Source organism: Cydia fagiglandana, chromosome 19 (assembly GCF_963556715.1).
Source record: "Cydia fagiglandana chromosome 19, ilCydFagi1.1, whole genome shotgun sequence".
Taxonomy (NCBI): domain Eukaryota; kingdom Metazoa; phylum Arthropoda; class Insecta; order Lepidoptera; family Tortricidae; genus Cydia; species Cydia fagiglandana.
This window is the reverse complement of record NC_085950.1, coordinates 13,814,568-13,836,443: the sequence shown is the minus strand read 5'-3', so window position 1 is coordinate 13,836,443 and position 21,876 is coordinate 13,814,568. Positions and strand designations below refer to the sequence as shown.

The following is a 21,876-nucleotide window of genomic DNA, read 5'->3' as shown; positions in this document are numbered from 1 at the left end:
ACCTGGAAAACGCTACCTCTGCAGGATGCGATACAGAAACCCAACCGCAAACACCGAAGTGCGCAAATTGCGGGCATCTTTCTCTGTCAGTCAAATTACGACTTAATTGGAGTAAAGAGAAAGATCTACGAATTTGCAAGCTTCGGTGTTCGCAGTGGGCCCTCAGTTGTGAAACTGTTTAGAATTTACAACTTCTTTGCTCTCCAGCATCGCCAGTTTTGCTACCAGTAATGCAACAGTTCTAACGAGAATGCTTGTGCGCAGGTGAACCGGCACGTGAACGACCTCTTCGAGGACCTGCGCGATGGACTCAACCTCATCTCGCTGCTGGAGGTGCTTTCTGGCGAACACCTCGTGAGTATACGCTTCATTTGTTTTATACAACCTACTCTGACAGTTCCAATGTCGTGTACTGATATTCATAAAGCTGCAGTGAAGCAGTCTGGAAAAAAAAATACTACTTAATTTTCTCTTCATTATTGTTTTCTTAAGAGTAGAAAACTTGAAATGAAACTTTCGTGAACGTGGGCCTTAAACATATAATAACGCAACACCTCGACAGGCATTTTTTCACCCATCCCACACTCCACAAATATGAAAACAAAAAGAAAAAAGAATAGGGTTAACACCGGCTGCACTTCCTCCCATTGAAAGTGCACCTCACCAACATCAGGGGGTTGCACTCAAATATCGATCCGGTCCACCACCATCTTGAAACCGAAAAACCGCACCTATTCTTTTTGACGTAGACGCAAATCAAAACCCCAGCGGACGCGTCGTACCTCAACTACCCAGGCTACTCACTGGAACATAAGTTCAGAGCACGTGCTGGGGTCTGTGTGTACGTCCGCGACGACATTTGCTGCAAGCGTCTCCGTTGCTTTGAGGCTGCCGGGTTTTCCACTTTGTGGATTATGGTTGACTCGGGCTCAGAGAAAACTCTGTATGCCTGTGTCTACCGATCGCACAGCGGAAACCAGGAGACAACTAGGCTCTTTGACCACCTTACTGAGATGGCAGATAAAGCCCAACAGCGGTACCCCGCGGCTCAACTCGTATTCCTTGGGGACTTTAACGCCCACCACGAGGAGTGGCTGTACCCGTACAAGAATACTTGCCACGCTGGGAGGGAAGCGCGCAAATTTGCTGTATCCCTAAACCTTACCCAGCTGGTAAATGTTGCGACGCGGATACCGGATGTTACTGACCATACACCCAATTGCCTTGACCTTCTGCTGACAACTGATCCAGACAGGCACTCGGTTTCGGTCTCAGCTCCGCTAGGATCGTCCGATCACTGTCTGGTGAAATCCGTGTCGATCCACTCTCCTCCTGATCTCTGCCCTAGGGGCACGAGGAGAGTATGGCGATACGAGTCAGCGGACTGGGATGAGATGCGGCATTTCTTTGCGTCTTTCCCCTGGCAGCAGGTCTGTTTTTCTTCGGGTGACCCCTCGTGTTCTGCTGAGGCTGTTGCGGATGTGATTCGGCAGGGAATGGAATATTTCATTCCGTTCTCCGACCTATCGCTCGATCACAAGACCCGAGCATGGTACAATTCGGACTGTGCTCGAGCCGAGGCTCTTAAGCAGTCTGCATACCAGGCTTGGGTACTAGCCCGCGATACCAAAGCTGGAGCACAGAGGGTTCGCGCGAGGAAAAAAGCCTTTAACTCAGCTGCCAAGTCCTGCAAACGGGTGCTTCGAAAGGCTCGATTCGACCACGTCAGTCGAATAGGGGCCAAACTCGCCTCCTACCCTCCTGGTAGCAAGCGGTTCTGGTCCCTGTCGAAAGCGGTCGAATCCAACTTCTGCAGACCCACATTGCCACCTCTGCAGAAACCTGATGGGACACTGGCCCACTCCGCAACAGAGAAAGCTAACTTGTTTGCTTCTCTGTTTGCGAGCAATTCACGTCTAGATGCAGGCTCAAAACTTCCACCTACGCTACCTCATTGCAGTTCCTCTATGCAGAGAATTGCTATACATCAAAAAGAGGTACGCCGAGCTCTGCTGAATCTTGACGTGAATAAGGCCAATGGACCAGACGGTATACCTGCACGTGTACTAAAGCAGTGTGCGCCTGAGTTGTCTCCTGTACTGACACGCCTGTACCGCCTCTCTCTCCAAACAAGAACGGTGCCGAAATCCTGGAAGCTTGCAAACGTGCAGCCAGTACCCAAGAAGGGTAGTCGTGCTGATCCCTGCAATTACCGACCAATCGCCATTACCTCCATGCTCTGTAAAGTCATGGAAAGGGTACTTAACGGCAAACTGCTGGCATACCTCGAAGCAAATGATCTGCTCAGTGACCGTCAATATGGCTTTCGCCGAGGTCGGTCTACTGGGGATCTTTTAGCGTATGTCACGCACTGCTGCGGCGAGGCCATCGAGAGGAACGGTGAAGCGCTTGCTGTTTCACTGGACATCTCGAAGGCCTTTGACAGGGTTTGGCACGCAAGTCTCCTTAGCAAGCTTCCTGCTTACGGCATCCCTGCTGATTTTTGTAGCTGGCTATCTGATTTCTTGAGTGAACGGTCGATCAGAGTAGTTATTGATGGCTGCTCTTCGGACCTCATGGCCATTGACGCCGGTGTTCCTCAGGGGTCTGTTCTCTCCGCAACCCTTTTCCTGCTCCACATTAACGACATGCTGCAACCCAGCATTGTAGGTTATGCAGATGACAGTACGGTTGTTGAGAGATATTTGGCTAGTGCAAGGGACAGCAGGGAGAATATACGTTCACAGAGAGAGGCCATGGTTGAGCGAATGAACTTGACCCTTAGTCTCGTTTCCCAGTGGGGTGATGACAATCTGGTCACGTTCAATGCTTCCAAAACGCAGGCGTGTCTATTTTCCGCTAAACGGAGTCCATTCGACCTGACTCCTTCTTTCCGGGGTGCATCTGTACCTATTACCGACAGCCTGGAACTCCTCGGCATGGAGCTGAGTTCAGTCCTCGGCTTCGGCAGCTTCATTGAGTCTAAAGCACAAACTGCGGCCAGAAAGCTGGGCGTCCTAAATAAGGTGAGGCGATACTTCACACCTGGACAGCTTCTAACACTTTACAAAGCTCAAGTCCGGTCGTGTATGGAGTATTGCAGCCACCTGTGGGATGGCTCAGCTAAATACCAACTCGCCGCTTTGGACTCAGTGGAGCGCAGAGCCAGGAGGATGATTGGCGACAAGAAGCTAACGGCTAAGCTTCAGACTTTGGCCCATCGGCGGAAAGTCGCCAGCCTGTCGGTATTCTACAGGTTGCACTTCGGGGAGTGTGCCCAAGAGCTACACGAGCTCATTCCACCGTCCCCATTCTACCATCGGACTTTTAGACGCACGGCCGGTTTCCATCCTTACTTGGTAGATATTCCGCCAATTCGCACTAAGCGCTTTGCTTCTACTTTCCTTATGCGCACTGCCAAGGAATGGAATTCCTTGCCGGCGTCTATATTTCCGTGCTCTTATAACCCGGCAACCTTCAAATCAAAAGTGAACAGGCACCTTCTGGGCGAGCTCGCTCCATCGTAGGCCACGTCTACGCCTCGGCTAGTCTGTGGCCATGAGTAAACCCATGCATAAAAAAAAAAAATATAAAATAATTATTCAATAAAATTTCATTTATATTCGAATTACTTAATGTCTTAGCCTTTAGTATTTTGACATAGGTATGGTACAAAAGCGTATATGTTTATAACGCTAAAACAAACCGTCGTTTTGGTCTTTATCCACATTATTTATTTAGTTTTCGTATTATAAGTAAGTCAAACAATATATAAATAACTACTTAATATTTTATTAAAAGCATCTGATTACCATGGGAATGGTTCAAATCCATTATGGAAGATGATAATGCAAAATAGTTCGTCCTCTCAATATACTCATCTCATTTGCAAGCAATCACTTATTTTCTATTCAATCTGTTTTTAATACGAATAAAAAACATTAACTGCTCTCAATAAACGCAACATTAGATACGAATTGAATGAAAATTTAATTTGAAATGAATTACATACTTACTACTTATTTTATTAATTCATTTAGGTGGTAGGAGTAAAATCAATTAAATGTGAATCAAAGCATACGAGGAAACGTGATGTTAACTAAATAGCAATTTAAATGCAAGGTTCTTAATTAGAATAAGAATTTGTGAAAAACATGAACCTTAAACGTTTTTATGGTCAAATTAATAAAATCGTAGTAAGTTTGCTACGAAAATATGTGATGACGTCCGCTAATATGTATTAGGCACTGGTCCCACCGCGAGCTAATAAGCTATGAGCTATCGGCTATAAACACGAACAAAAGATAAGCACTCCCGTGTAAATAAAAGAGACACGGCGATATTTATAGCTCACCGCTGGGCGAGTAACTATAAATATCGCCGTGTCTCTTTTATTTACACGGGAGTGCTTATCTTTTGTTCGTGTTTATAGCCGATAGCTCATAGTTTACTAGCTCGCGGTGGGACCAGGTGCCTAACACTGATCTACCAGCGACGTTCAATAATATTCTTTGATACTTTGACTGCAGGTACTAACAGTTTACTAGAACGTTAACGGATATTCCTATTTTTACCAAAATGCAGATAAATTTGTGGATAATATATCGATTGGGTCATACGTTTATGTATATTATACAGCCCTGCAGTATTAAACCTGCAAAACAATATAACTGTATGTGGGTCGCCAAAAAAATTCTATCACAAAATTTTAAGCCGTTAAACTTGACTCAAATCAAACTACACCCGACTATTCCAATTTTGAACCAATCAACTAGCGAACTAATAGCCATAGATTAAAAAGTTTTGCACTCCATTGGTTAATTAAATTTTAAATTTCCGTCAGCGCCCGTTAACGTGGTACTTATAATGTTGGTATCGCGTGTCATGGGGCCGATTTGCAGCGTCTGCTCATAGATAACTATGGTGTGGTGATACATGAAATCTTTAGCCGCTTGACTTACTTTTGGCATGTACGTATTTAAAATTTATGGATCCGACTATGATTAAATGAAAAATTTAATTTAATTTTTTTTAAATAAACTAATTTACCTTTATTTCACAACTTGGTTCTATCAATAATGTATTGGTACAGTTAAAATTGTAGGTACATATTAACATGCATTTTAAATTAAAATCTGTTAATTCATATTTCAGTAATCGTTTGTTATATGCCAAATGCTCGCTGTCTGTCATAATGTCATATGCATATTTGTAGCTAATAAAGTCTGGCTACTGAAATATTACCTTAAGTTTTGGCGGGAAATTCAAAAAATCTTGGGCTGGTCACACTGTGTGTAGTAGGATTTATAGTTTTGATACTAGAAAATATTTTTGATTTTCTGTGCACACGTAAGGTACCTAAGGAAATAAGTTAAATATACGTTGACGTGCACTCAAAGACAGCTCACATAATTTCTACCACTATTTAAAGTACAGTCAACGTGCAACACATAAGTTTACGGTCCAATGTTTTGATTTTATTGATATTTTCCAGAACTTCTAGTTTATACGTTTTTTACACACTTGTCCTGTTTATGAGATTCAGGTATTAATAAATTCACGCACTTAATCAAAGTTATAGGGAAATGTTAGAAATAGTACTTCAAGTATCAAAATATTAATACAGCACCAACCTACTAAATTGTTTACGACTTGTAAACATTACAGTTTTTCGTTAATAATCGATTCATGTCGACTTCGCACATTATCGTAATTATTTACGAGCTTAAATAATAGTTTGCGGATCACACTCGGTATAGTCATTATTCATATTATTTAAGTATTATTTAAAATAAACGCCTTATAAACCGCAAACAATTTGAATGAATGACATACATTGACAACAGACTTTTAACTTTTTTTAAAAGCATAGACAATTGGTGATGCAACAAGGAAATATTTGTCAATAAAATTTGGCTAGCCAGACTCTAACCACTATTAGTTTATTTTTTTCTAGTTAATACTGAAATTACTGAATGCCATTGTAACTTAGACTTTATGTAATTGTTTGTTAAAACACGAACTTTTATATGTGTGTTTTTATCACTTTCATTTTCTCGTGTAATATAAAAAAATAGACTAATAATTCAGAACTAAAAACTCACTCCTGATAGAATAAAATCTCTTTATTTTGTCTTGTTGAATTAAAAAGTTCGTCTAGTCAAGTTTTCTTCCAAAAAAAACAGGAACAGAAAGCATACTTGCTCAGTTATCTATCCCCTAATCAGTTTTAGTATACAGGTGTGGTGGAAGTTTAACTACTGCGCCCCCACACGAAAGAGTTTCAAATGGGGCCCAGGGGGTTAATGCACTCAGTTTATTCCTCATCATCATCATCATCTCAGCCATAAGACGTCCACTGCTGAACATAGGCCTCCCCCTTGGACCTCCACTCGTACCGGTTGGAAGCGATCCGCATCCAGCGTCTTCCGGCGGCCTTAACAAGGTCGTCCGTCCATCTTGTGGGTGGACGTCCTAGTTTATTCCTACTGCCTATAAAGTACTAAGTAGGAAAATAAATTCATGTTATGCCTTTCTTACCAAAGTAAAAGTGAAGGTACTTTCAAAGGTATGTTTAAATATTTCCGTATAGTCAGATTTTTCATAACTGTTAAAAGTTGTTCAGCCGTATCATGCCCCATTTATCTTTTGAATATTTAATTACCGTAGAGGCGTGGTTTATGCGCCACTTATTTACGATGACTTTCATGGTTATATACAGGGCGTCCCACGGCGATGCCACATGGATGGAAAGTACCTTAAATATCATAGATAGCATATTTTGCTGAAAGAAGACTTCATTTTATTTTTAAAACTTAGTAAAGTTGCATTCATACTTTTTTAATTATTTTTGAAAAAAAAATGTATGGAAAAAAATGATCGCGTCATTGGAGGAAAAGTACCTTAATTATTGTAAATGAACATCTTACTGAAAGAAGACATTATTTCGATTTAAAAAAACAAGTTGAATTGCATTTTAAATAATTTCATGGTTAAACCGGGAATCGAACCCGCTACACGAGAAAAAAAATACCTTGTACCAAAAAAATAATTCTCACATTGAAGCCTTTCGATCGGTATGACAAAGCTACAAGGTATTTTTTTTTCTCGTGTAGCGGGTTCGATTCCCGGTTTAACCATGAAATTATTTAAAATGCAATTCAACTTGTTTTTTTAAATCGAAATAATGTCTTCTTTCAGTAAGATGTTCATTTACAATAATTAAGGTACTTTTCCTCCAATGACGCGATAATTTTTTTCCATACATTTTTTTTTCAAAAAAAATTAAAAAAGTATGAATGCAATTTAACTAAGTTTTAAAAATAAAATGAAGTCTTCTTTCAGCAAAATATGCTATCTATGATATTTAAGGTACTTTCCCTCCATGTGGCATCGCCGTGGGACGCCCTGTATATCACGTGAGTAAGCTTTTTTCATGTTTTGGTTTAATACAAATATGCCTACATTTACAAGTTATAGAATGTGCAAGAGTGCCTAAATAAATGGACAATTCTATTTATTCAGTTATAGCTTTTAAATAATACTAGCAGTTGTACAAAACATATTTGAAGTGGATTACTTTCGAAAGTTTCTAATTCAACTGCGTCATTTGTCGCTTATCTTTTATTTATAACATTAAATAGTCGTGGCTCCCAAATCTATTATTGCACTGTAAAGAATATACAGTACAAGTACAAGTAACGGATCGTATTCCGCGTCAAAGGTATCCACCATTCTCTAATAATGTTGTAACGTTGTACGTACATGTTTTAATTATAAGTAATATAGTATGTCTCTACATGTAGAACAATAGAATAACACTGTACTCTTGAACGCAAACTTTATAAGTATCTCAATTTGAAAGAGTATTTCAGAGTGGCATATACTTTTAGCGCGTTGTTTCATCCGCTACTACTGATGCTGACTTTACACTGTGTCAGCGTATAAATTTACTATTATGGCCCAGTCCCTCTAAATCCTAACCTTTATTAGTCATAGCCTTTTTTGCAATTTCATATTTTTGACCTCCCAAACGTAGAAGAAGCTAGATGTTATTGGGTTAGCTTTTCAGGCGACGGCAACGGTCCAAATTGTTATTTAGAAGTTTGTAAGTGATCTTCCTAGCAATAACCACAATATTCCACAATTCCAGCCGCGCGAGCGAGGCCGCATGCGGTTCCACATGCTCCAGAACGTGCAGATGGCGCTCGACTTCCTGCGCTACAAGAAGATCAAGTTGGTCAACATCCGAGCAGAAGACATCGTCGACGGCAACCCCAAGCTCACGCTCGGCCTCATCTGGACCATCATCCTGCACTTCCAGGTCAGTGCCTAGGTCCAAACCTGTTATTAAATACTCTTTCAACGTGAAGACTATCGTGTGCCTAGGTTGATTTTAAGCTGTAGCCACCAGCCAGCAGTCTGTTGACATCTCTGGTAATCAAAGGGTTAAATGAGACAGCAATGCTTCGTCAATTATCGATATCGTCACACTTTTCCAGTATCGACTGTCAGTGCGTTAAATAGTAACACCGGAGCCGCTCTTTTCAAAATTCAAGTTTAAGTTTAATGAATAATGACGATTAAGTGTGGACCATCAACAAAATTAAAGAACTGAATTAAACTTTATCGTATTTTTTATAATATCTATGATAGTAATCATCAGTACTTATATTAGGAAAATCTTTACGTTTGATTTGATTGAATTAATTTTCTCTTTGGCAACTAATGATAAATCGTTCTTGACGACGTTCAACTTAAGTTAAACCAACCAACATTAATTCATATAGCTAGACATATGTCCTGTATGTGTATATCGCCAGTGTAATAAACTTTCCGATCTTTTGCTGCGATACACAGCTGTGAGTTATCTACATTTCTACAAGAGCTCCAACTTTATCGATGATTTTTCTGATAAACAAGCTGTTTACCCACTGCGAGGGCTCTTGGAACCCGTCTGCCACAAAATGTTTAATATAAATGAGCTTGTTGCATGACATAACATAATCATTGATAACGAGGGCCCCTGGCGGCATTCCTGATGCTTCATTATATGAAGTTCCTATAGAGATGAGAAAATAATAAGAAATTCCCCAACGGGCTATTATGATTCACATTTTAATATTGTTGAAAAACTTATTTTGATCCATCATCATCTCAAGGATTTTTATCGACAATACGTGTAACTTCTACTCATATAATATTGTCTGTCTGTCTGATGGGCTGTAGGAAATATAATGATTGTATTAAATATTTACGTCATCTAAATTACCCTAGCCATATGATATTTATTTTATTTATATCTTCTCAGCTTAAGTAAATGACTTTATTTCTACTAGAGCTTCCTCACGCGCGATTAAACGTATCAACTTAATCTAATACACCTTCGAAACATCGAAATCCATCTCTATCGCCATATAATAAGGCTCAATGTCCGTTGCAGGGTTAGTTAATAGTGGCATTCTTGTATGTAACTTTGACACGCACTAATCTAATGATATTATGTAGATGTAATAGGATTATGTCTAAAAACACGCTATTGGGGCCAAGGTTTATGTCATACAGCCAGAAAATACCAAATTACCTTGTGGTTTCGTGGAAACGCGTTATACGCACAGTGTTAGCGTTAGTCATTGTAATATTACAAGCACTACTTGTTAGGGCTAATGAGAATGAAATGCCTAAAGTTGTTGTATGTATGACTCGATATTTTTTTTTTTATTAATTAGGTAATAATATTAACTGCTTACTAAGCTTTTTAAATGACGAGTGTGTTTTCAAAAGGGGTTATTTCTCTATGAACACCATACAAAAATAAGCCCTTTTGAAAAGAGACTCCTCATTTAAAAGCTTGGTAAGTAGTTACGTAATTAAAAACCATATTTTAGTTTAATCGAAATTAAGTAACAAGAACTAACCGAAAAATAATTTATTTTACAAAACTATTTTGTTATTGGTGCTTAAATACGGGAAAATGCTAGCCAAAAAATTGGCTAGCATTTTCCCGTATTTTAATTTTATGTTAATCTCACAAGATCTTATCTATGTTAATTCTAGGATAAGGTCTAGTCCTACTTTCGCACAGAATTGCGACAAACCAAATTGGCAACCAGAAGGCGCCAGAATTTCACAAGTTGACCGGTCGGCTTCTTTTAAATTCAAATCCAACAGCCACTTACAAAGCCACGCCAAATATCCTTATTTGTGCAAGGCGATCAGCATTCAGATCACACCGGGTGATTCTAGCGACTAGCCTGGGTTAATCCACGTCGGAAAGTAAAACAGACTTGGATGTTTTTTGTAGAATCAGTAAGAGTTTCCAATTCTTTAATGTAATTGAATAACTCTGAAGGTATTATCTAAATATTTAAGCTCAACTAACAGCTATGCAAGTATGATAGCTATGAGGGGTGAGGTTAATGTTTTATGACAAAACTTTTGTAAGGATTTGTCATAAACATAGGATGTCATAAGAATACGTTAAAGATCATTAGGTACAAATTTAGAAGAGTGTTACAATTACCCTAATTAAAAAGCTGGTCCTAGTTACGAGTATGTCATTTGCAGTAGAAAATTCTGTAAGCTTTCTTAGAACAGCAACTGAGTTTTATATATATTTATATGTACGATGTATGTACATATAAGTAGGTACCTATAGAAACGTTTATAGGTACATATGTAAAATCACATAAATAATAAACCATAAACCACAGAAATTCTTTCGAAGCAACGCAACCTGCGGTTTTATTACGGCTGACATTGTATTAAAACACTAATTAATATAAGGCTACAGCTTCAGACTAATACTGTTTGCCGACTTCATTGCATTGTAGTGGTCCGATGATCTAACTAATATCAGTAATTATCTTGTTGCCTCAAATTATGAGGCGTGAAATAACATTGCAATTTAGTTACGCTTATGATTTTGCTTAACAATATGATATTATTTATAGTATTTACTAACTTTTTGACGTCGATTTGTTTTACAAAACTTAAAAAAATCAATTTTGCTATATCCTCTAGATGCCGAGATATCAAAACCTGCCCAGTTAAATGCAATTGTGATTTATCAAATAAAGGTTCAAATTAGAATGAATTAAAATGGAACGGGAGACCTTTTTAAAGACCTCTGCGCGGCTAGAGGATAAAGGGGTGAAAAATAGGTACTAGACAAGTAGAATAAAATTTTGATCAAGTGTGTAGAGTTACCCGGCATGAAACCTGTCTGTTTGTTAGTTGGCACGTAACTGCGATATCATGGGTGCAAGATCACGACGTGGCCGACGGTTCGCCAACAGTTACCGCACTTTAAGGTTTGCCTCTAATTTCATAAACTGTGGCTTAGCCGCTGTCTAGAGGAAGAATAAAGTGGGAAATTGTGAAATAATTAGATATTCTTGTATCGTTTTATAAAACGATTACCCAATCGCTAGTTTACAGAGCATAATGCCGGATTATAAATATAACATTTTTGATAGTAGTCGTAGTGAGGTCTATTGTCAAAGATCATAATGGAGGTCGCTTTTCGATCACTCTAAACGGTCGAGATTTCGCCAAGTTTTGCTTGCAATTTTTGCTAATAGATATTCGTCTAACTATTCATTTGGATTTGCGGAAATAACTCCTTGACGGAGCTCAACGCGGTTTAACATTAATCTTTCGATTTAACGGTAAGCGACAGCAGGAAATTGCTGTACTTTATTGGATTTACAATAAGAAGAAAATATTTCGCTGTAAATATAATTGTCGGATATTATTTCCTGTTGCTATTATATGATTGATCTAAACATACTTATTTGGTCTTACATCTTTAATATATTTAGTCTCATATCACAGTAACAAATCGTCTTTTGAAAGCTCAAATTAAATTACTGTAACATAGCAATCATAATGCGATCTTTAAAATAAATCGTTCACAAAAACTCCACCATTACCCAAGCCCACCCACATGCTCCTAAAATGTCAATTGCATTGCGCAATTGCTCTTCAAAGAGATCGTACGGACCCAAAACTTTCGCTGTCACATTCATTACGTCATTTAAATCCTGTATGACTTTTTAACTCTGGCGATACCATTTTGAATTTTTGAGCCAGTGTAGAGAATTGAAACCGTTCGCGGACTCATTTATACTATGATATACTATTTTATGTTTCTGAAGCGATGTTGACTCGTCATTTTTGCAAACCCGTTTTAATTCATATTTACATATATTCAGTCTTTACAAATTCGACATGATTCGTGTAGGATTATAATTTTGCTGTACAAGTAAATGATTTTACTATAATACAATAAGAGACCATTGAAGAATTTATAATTTTGAAGCGTTATTTAATTTTCGCATAGTCGTATCATACATTCGCAGTTATTTAAATTTTTGCTTTATGAAAGTCAGATGATCGCTTCAAGTTCATATTTTTGCACGAAACGTTCAAAACGAAAGTGAATCGGTGTTTTTGAACAGCTTTAAGTGCCGATTATTGGTTACTCTGGTGTAAGAATGAAAGTTTGTTTTCAAGTTGCGGTGTGTTTTTGTGCGATCAAGTTTCACTATAATTTGGGGTCTCATGCCATTTATGGCCGTATTGGTTGTTGCTAATTACATGATACTTAAACAATTAACTTTAGTATTTCTTTAAATTGGCGAAGGCTGTTATAATGTTTGACATTCGACATTTCAGTTAGTGGCTAACAGTAGTACATAGTAGGAATCAATGTATTATATTCCTGTTAACAGATTTAGGGTACTATCAACGATATTAATATATCAGTAATTATCGTATAAAGAGATAGAATATAGTTTATATTTCAAGTAGGCATATTACAATCCGCTTATGAACGTCAAATAAAGCTACGCCGGCGCCGGCTCTAACCCTAAACCTCTCAGTCTCACCCGAAAAGATTTACTTAAATCCCTCGGAGGAATGTAGCCCAATATCGGGCTGGCAAGAAACTCGACGGGACACATCTTATCAAAACATTACATCTTATATAATTATCATGCATTAAATTAAAAAAATCCAATTCATATAACTATAGAATTATACAGTGAAACCTGGATAAGTGGGATCTCAAGGGACGAGCAAATTTGTCTCACTTAAAGAGGTTTTCCACTTACACAGGCTCCCAGTTAGCCAGGTAAAAATAAATTTCTGTCTCATTTACAGAGGGATCCATTAATAGAGGTGAGAATAGAGTATATTTCAGTTATAGAGGTGGTTAATAAGGTATTTAGTAATTATCTTTAAAAATAAATAAGGTAAAATAATCCTTGTCCCTAAATAGTTTTAAGTCTGTTTAAATATTTCTTTGAATTTATTTTGAATGATTCTCCAAAGGATAGATATTTCAATATTAAATTAAATTTGATACGGACTTCATTGCGTATTAGAAATTTAATAAATGAAAATTTATTTTTTCGTGTTACTTATCAAAATTTCAGCTTTCGTTTGGATAGTTTTGACTACTTACTTGAATTAACTAAATCAAACTTGAAGTTGTTTAGACACAATTCGACGCTTATCGTAGTTGTACCACTGTTCATGATAAGCAACGAATTAGGCAAATACGGAATTTGTGGATAGACTAAGAGTTAGTAAGAATACGGCAATTGTTCAATGAAGTCCAAGTTAGAGAGGTCATAGATTGACGTTATCTCAGATACAGAAGTCAATTCCCTATAAAATTCTAAAAAACAATTAGGAAAATGTAATCTTATAAATATAGTCTCAGTAAAAGAGGTAAAATACACTCCATGTCTCAATTATAGAGGTAAATGTGACTATAAAATCACAACAACGAATCCCAGTTATAGAGGTTCGTTTTTTCTCAGTAACAGAGGTAATTCAGTGCTAAAGTGTCGGGACCGCACCATGAGTCTCAGCAATAGAGGTTTCTCAGTTATCCAGATCCCACTTAACCAGGTTTCACTGTATTATATTGGGAAACTATTATTAAGAAAGTATATTAGGAAACCCCTAATTAATACGTGTGATCAAAGACATATGTAACTTCGTATAAGATGAATAAAGTCTATGGAAAAAACGTGCCTCGGAAATCAAGAAATAGTCATTCTCGCATAGATGGCGCACACACCTTTGGTCTATGCTCGGCTAGATGGCGTGACGACACCGTTTCATATTTCACAATTTTAACACATAGATATCAGTGAATGAGCATGGGTCAAGACAATATAAAAATAATAAAATCATTTATCCATATATATAATCTTTTTTGATAATTTTATACGTGTTTATGTTGAGTTTTAGTCGTGTGTCGATAGATGGCAGTAAATTTACTGTGACTACAAAATTTGCTATGACAGGACCCCTCTATACTATCTATTCTCTTTGGTGTGATATAATGTTGGGTCCTACAAAATCCCTGCAAAAACCAGCCTCACGGCGTCACCGCATGACTCAGCTTGTGGTAGGTATCGTACGTGGGCAAAATTTAACCGAATAATCGCTCATTTCACTTTCGCTCCATAACATATTGTATTTTACTACTCGTACTTGCGTATTTATTACATTGTGTTACGTTAAACGTCATCAAATGTGACACACAGAAGTAACATCCTGTAATGGACTAGAAACTGCAGTATAAGCCCGATGCAGCGCATAAAGTGGATGTAAGATCGTTTTGATTGTCTCGGTGCTATTGTCATTTCTTCTTCTTTGTCGTCACACAATCAGTCGCTATTCCTCCCGTACTGTAGCCCTTCTTGTACATTCATGGAGTGGTTCATTGAATGCACTTTTGACTAGGTCTGACCAACGCATTGGTAACCTTACCGCGCCTTGTGCCTTTGACTTTTCCCTGCACTACAAGATGTATCGTTACGACGTGTAATATGTCCAAAGAGAGTGAGCTATTGTGATTAACATTCGGCAATAAAGCTTACATAGCAAGATTGTACATAAATGTTTGCGTAGTTTTGTTTACTCTGCTTCATTACTTTATATGTATTAGGTATATGTGACACACAAGGATATGCCGACGACCTTGTAGTTATCGTCAAAGGCCCTTGCCTCAGCACCATATCCAACCTAATGCAAGGAGCTCTAAACACAATATTCAAATGGTGTAAAGAAAATGACTTGTCCATTAATCCGAGCAAGACTGTAATAGTACCATTCACAAGGAAACGGAAGCTCGATAAACTAATAAAACCAAGACTTAATGGACAAATAATACCGTTCTCGGATAAGGTCAAGTATCTAGGGGTCACTTTTGACCAAAAGTTAACTTGGAACCCTCACCTGAGAAACATTATGCAAAAAGCAAAAATGGCCATGTGGTCATGCTGTCGAATGGCAGGAGCAAGATGGGGCTTAAGACCCAAAATTGCTATGTGGTTATACACAGCGGTAGTGAGGCCAATTGTCACCTACGCCTCCGCAGTCTGGTGTAACAAAACCAACCAAAAGACAGCAATAGACACTCTAAACAGCCTGCAACGCACGGCTTGTTTAACAGCTACAGGCGCCTTCTCCTCGACACCGGGAGCGGCCCTAGATGCACTGCTAGACATCATACCACTCCACCTGCAGGTGCAAAAGGAGGCCAAGCAGTGCGTCTACAGAATATGCACGCTAAACAGGCCAAAATGGCGCTCTCAGGCATTAGCCAATCTAAAGGCCTGGGTTTTTGCAAATAGAACCCTTAGCTTGCCCACTGATGACACGCACACCGAATGTCATCTCACCAAACTGTACACAGTAGAAATACCTCCTAGAGACAAATGGATCAACAACCAAATGTACGTCGAAGAGGGAAGCCACGTTTGGTATACAGATGGTTCCAAAAAAGGCAATGATGTAGGATGTGGGATCTATGGTGAGAGACCTAAGCTCAGAGCTAGCGTCAGCATGGGCACACAGGCCTCAATCTTCCAGGCAGAAGTCTTCGCCATCAACAAATGTGCGGAGATCAACCTGGATAGAAACCTAAGACACCAGCATATCTACATCAACTCAGACAGCCAGGCTGCTCTGCTGGCACTAGAATCCCTTGAGTCAAACTCAAAACTAGTCCAGAACTGTAAAACAAACCTAAATGCACTGGCTAACTCCAACAAGGTCACACTTAGATGGGTACCAGGGCACTCCGACATTAACGGAAACGAAGAAGCGGACGAACTTGCTAGAAAGGGCGCAGACACACCCCTGGTCGGCCCAGAACCGTTCTGTGGAATCACAAAACGGGATGCATATTCTCTGCTCAGCAAGTTAGAAAAAACGAGAGCAACCGAGTGGTGGAAGTTCGTTAAAGGACAAGAACACTCGAAAGCTCTAATCAAAGGGTTCAACAGCAGAACTGCTAAGGAGCTTTTAGGACTCAAAAGGCACAAAACCTGCGCGGTGACCAGAATACTGACTGGACACTGTAAGTTGAATAAACATATGTTTCAAATTGGGAAGAAACAAGATGCGACATGCAGGTTCTGTCAGGAGTCAGAGGAGACGCCCACTGAGGTGAAGGGGTGATTTCCCCTAGAGTCGGGTCCGAGTCCGGACGGCTGCTGGCGAGGTTGCGGAAGAGTACTTCGGCGTTCCTGGGACCTCGCCGTATAGCAGCGAGGCGGCAACAGAGGGGTTTTAGTGGGTAAACCTGGGGTCTCATGAGCCCACAACAGGGAGTCCCACATAACCATCCCGGCCCGTCCCCGCGCCGGGGTGGTATGCGTAAAGCATTTCCCCTCTTGAAAAAAAAAAAAAAAAAAGGAGTCAGAGGAGACTGCAATGCACATTCTCTGCTCTTGTGGACCACTAATGTCAAAAAGAAGTACCTACCTAGGGCGACACGTAGTGCAACCCTATGAGGTACAGAACATTACGGCCCAAAGAATCTGGAACTTTCTGGATGCAACGGGCATTAGTAATGATCTTTAAAGGGCCGTCACAATAGATCAATGCTGGTCGATGCGACACTCAAAGGCCCACAACACCACAATAATAATAATAGGTATATGTGAGATACTAGGCAAATACCATCTTAACTAGTCCCAAGTGCCCCCGCAAAGTTTCCTCATCTATTCGTACAGTTCACTTTTACTTTTGCAACAAAAACAGTGCTAGTCTAATTGCAAGTGGGGTATTAATGTAATCGAGTGAGACGCGTGGGCCGCCCGGGACCTGTCGCGGCCTTATAAGGAGCGCTATACAGCATGTCCTGACGACGCTGTATAGAAAAACAACCACTACCGTTACCGTTGTAGTTTGATTTATACTTGTGCTAGATACATATGGATTTATAAATCTTATCATTGTCGCAAGTGAAAAGCCACTTAAAAATTGCATATGAATGTATAAACACTGCGTACTTAAATAAATTCCCTTAAATTAGGTATTGTAGCAATACGTAATGATAGCGACAGTAGTCAGCCTAAAATCTCGTTTACAATGACTCCTAAAAGTCTCACACAATTATTTGCAGAACTATTGAAACGAACAATGTTAACAAAATGGTAAAAAAACCAAACTTGCATAATATATCACGTAAGCTATTAAGCCATTACACATCAGCCTCTAAGTACACCTTTTATGGGCAAGTAGTTAGAAATAATAACCGATATGATTATTCATACCTGCAGCCGGATACTGGCTAGACGACTTACCGTGCTTTATAATCTGGTTTAGTAGGATTTTGATTAAATCCTTCATTCATAATCCGATTTCAACAATCCAATACACAAGTCTAAGCTTTTATTCGTAACAAACCTCATTAGGCTTGGCCACACACAGAGCGCGACGCAGCGCCGCGTCCGCGCCGCGTCCACGCCGCGCGACCGCGGCACATGCTAACAGGTTACCGACGTCAAACAGACTGCGTCCCGCCGGTATCACGCCCCGCTTCTGTCGCGCCCCGCGCCGCGCGGCCTCTAGCGTCCACGCGGCGCGTGCGCAGCGCTGCGCCGCGCGGACGCGGCGGCCCGCCGCGTCTCGCAAGGTCACGTCAGTAGGATCGGACGTTAGGCAGCGAGCGGTGCGCCGCGTTCCCGCGCGGCCGCGCCGCGTTCACGCGCGCCTTGAGGGCGTGTTGAGAGCGTGAGGCCGGCGCGATCGGCGCGCGCCCTGTTTGACCAGGCTTCGCGTCGGCATCACGCGGCGCGGACGCGGCGCTGCGTCGCGCTCTGTGTGTGGCCAAGCCTTTACTCGTACTGTGTGACGTGGCCTTACAGGTACTTTCTTACAGGATAATCTTACACAATTCGATCTAGTCTCACAGTAAGCTCAAGGCACACTCTTTGCCGTGTCAGGGTGAATTGGTATCCTCAGTATTTTCAGTGACAGTTCCGAAACTATCTGAAAGGAAAGATAACGCTTGCATCATTGGCATGCAAACACCCCGTGTGTTGGATAAAGCGAAACTATACTTCACCCCGCGGAAAGACTGCTTTTATAGAAGTCAGATCCCGTATGGAGTAGGTACTGTTGTCTTTTCTTACCTATCGTCCATTTGAGCAGAAGCACCCTGATACAAGCATCTTTGTTTGCTTGGCTCAGTTCAAAGACGCGCTGTAGGAATTCTTGACGAAGCCAACTAACTAAAGATTAACCCCCTTATTCATAAACGTTTACTAAAGTTGACAAGCCGATAATAATCGTTTGTCCCTTTCCGTCGTATTGGTATGATGGAAAGGGACAAACGATTATTATCCGCTTGTTAACTTTAGCAAACGTTTATGAATAAGGGGGTTAGGAAATATTTAGAACTATGCCAATATACTTAAATGTAAAATTGGTCCTTCCGTATAAAGCATATGTTGCGGAGAATTCCTTAACGCTATTTATAAGTATTTTTTTTATTTTTATTTATTTAAGCCATTTAATTCCTTAATAAAAATAATATACGTATTTCATTTATTAAATTAAATATTAATACATTATTAAATTAAATTAAATATTATCAAACTAATCTACATGCAAGTTTAAATTGTAAAATTCTATTCAATAATTTAGTTTGTATTATTAAGGACCTCTTGACGAGTAAAGGCCTCCTCCATTTTACTCCACATTTCCCTGTCTTGGGCTATTGTTACCCAGTCGTCGCTGGCAAACTTTTTTAGGTCTTCTGTCCATCTTCCCAGTGGGTGGCCTGACCTTCTTTTACCGGGAGGTCCCGCCCATGTAGTGACTCTCTTAGTCCATCTATCGTTGTTCATTTATAAGTATTAGTACCTAGCAATTATTAGCCTGACATTACGTCAATATAGCTCAATCAAATAAAATAAGGAAGTCTTACTTAGGTGCAGCATTCTTCACATAATATATACTCAGCAGTATAACTCTATTAGGAACAGAGATGTATACGGTTGGAGCCGGTTTAGGTTTATTTGACGTTCATAAGAATCATAAGCGCATTGTAATATGCCTACTTGAATAAACTATTTTTTATCTTATCTTATCTTATCTTTATTGTTGACTGACGAACGACTGCCCAGTTTCCCTTCGTTTAAGCTCCATTTAGATAGTTCAAGAACTTGCATGCAATTGTCGTTACATTGAGATATTTGGTCGATCGACTGATTATTGCACTCTGTTTGCCGCACACCCATTTTACATCAGATAATCTAATGACACTAGATTGTTTTACGCGGTAAACGCAGCGGTAATTGTCATTTTGCCTACATTCCATTGAGGCATGCGTTTATTGCATAAGACATCCGCGCGCTTTATGGTTATCTCATGGGTACAGTCAACAACAGAGCTATGAATACAGGCAAAGTGCCAAAAATATGTATACACGACCTTAATGTACAGGCAATTAAGTACTGTAAACATATTTTTGACACTTTGCCTGTATTCATAGCTTTGTTGTTGACTGTACGTGCATAAAAATCTGGTAGAAACAGTGACGTGTATGTAGAGCTGATTAGTCCAGGCGCGCGCCTTACGGCGGCCACGGCGCCTCCGGGCGTGCACCCGGGAAGCCAGAGGCTGCGGCGGTCGCGGGTCAACGAACCGCATTGTGTGCGACACTGGCGTGCCCATGACATTCTAATGCTGTTCCTTGCGGTTCCGGTAAACACGGCGTCTTCAATCACTAACCCCCTTATTCATAACACTTGTTAAATTTTGTCTCTTGCCAGCCAAATACAAATGTCAAAACGACGAATAGGGACAAACGATTATCAACGGCGGAATAGAGTTAAGCCACGAAAAGTCTGCAGCGATTTTGATAGCCCTCGCAGTACCTGTGTTATTTATACGTCATAATTTCATAGTTTGACGTTTAAAATAATAATTGCACTGCGTGGGCTATCAAATCCGCTGCAGACTTTTCTTGGTCTGACTCTAGCACTTTACGAGTAATAATATGTAAATGTTCAAATAATTAACGATGGCGTAATCATAAAAAGTCCAAGTTATTCGTAATTTGCCGTTCAGACTTCCTATTTTTATCAAAACGGATACGCTTAATTACTTAGTTTTTTGCATGTGCTGATTAACTTCACAAAATAGACTTTATTAATTATGAAACTAAATTGGTTGATTTAATATTTCGGAAAAATTAAGGTTTCTCTGAAATGCACATATTTACAAATTTTTGTTTCACTTTCAAATAATTATGAAATCAAATATTAATTTTATCCTAAAAATCTAAACATAAGGCTTGTTATCAGTAAGACAACGTGTCCCATTCTTTGTTATGTTACGTTCCAATTTGTAAACATTGCGCTGCCTAGCGCCATCTGTATTAGAATAGCTGAAGCTTCGTTTCATTATAATCGCTTCGTTCGTACTTCACTAGATGTCGCTTGTGCTGGTAAACAACTTTTTGTAGGATTTACATATATGTTGTCGAGAGTTGTTCTAATATTGTTTATCGTGACGAAATTAGTTTCCAAGATTTTTTTACAAGTTAGACGTGAAAGCTTTTTTTTTTAATCTTTTTCTGAAAATTGCGAATTGCGAATTTTCTGAAAATCCTCTTACCTCAAAGTTCATGAGCTATATTACCTATTAAAATACAACAACAGTTTATTCATTTATATTTGTGACAATATTCTTACTGAACGAACAAGACAAATGACCGGAACCTGAAACTACTAAATTTAAACTTAATAGGACAGAGGAAGAGCCTAAAAGGTAGTTTTAAATTTTGGGGCGCTACTTTACTCTATCATAGGCGTGAACGTACGTCACAGACAAGACATTCTCCAGTCTGAGCATAGTAGCTCTACCCCCTCTGCCACAAATACGTTTACTCCATTTTCGAGTCGAAAGTGTCTTTGAACGGACCAATCACGCCCGTATTTTTGGCAGCATCGGTGTCATTACATAATTGCTCTAAACTCCGTCTAGAGGATTCCTTGTCTATGACTTACGTTATGTGTCGTGCCAAGAAGGTGTCGTACTCCTACCCCAACAGAAAGACCTCAATTTGGGAGGTTTGGTGATCAGGGAAAACCTTTCTTGGGGTTTTAATTATAAAGTTCTCCTTAGGTTATCCTCGTTAGTATTATAATACTAGTAATTATAGTATTATCAATGACGTCAAAGCGGAATGTACAAAGGATACTAGAAAGCCGAACGCGGGCGGCGGCGGCGTGGGTGCCGCCATCTGGTGCGGCCTTCCGACCTACGTGCGCCCTGCCCTGTAGGTCGCCACTCGTTCGCAATCAACACATCACGAGAAAAATCTTTCGAAATAACGTGTACCACAATATTGAGGGTCATTTGAGATATATGGGTATCTGATATTACTTGAATTTTCCACAAGTCCAGAAATTTCATTTTTTTATAGAAATGTATTAACTGTTGAGAACAGATTAAGATGATGATGCCATGTGAACAATTGTGAACGCTTTATGACAAATGTTAGGTTCAAATCTCCGGTCAAGAACTGGAAAGTTCCAACTGCCGTATTCGAAC

The 21,876-nt window shown here is 39.6% G+C and overlaps 1 protein-coding gene across 1 annotated transcript in view; it reads left to right on the top strand.

Moving 5' to 3' along the window:
- Positions 1–21,876, top strand: part of LOC134674231 (microtubule-actin cross-linking factor 1) — a 312,488-nt gene that overhangs the window by 103,130 nt on the left and 187,482 nt on the right. The window contains exons 3-4 of the mRNA XM_063532291.1: positions 265–354; positions 8,153–8,323. Of these exons, the coding sequence (XP_063388361.1) occupies positions 265–354; positions 8,153–8,323 (261 nt within the window). The remainder of the gene's footprint in view (positions 1–264; positions 355–8,152; positions 8,324–21,876) is intronic.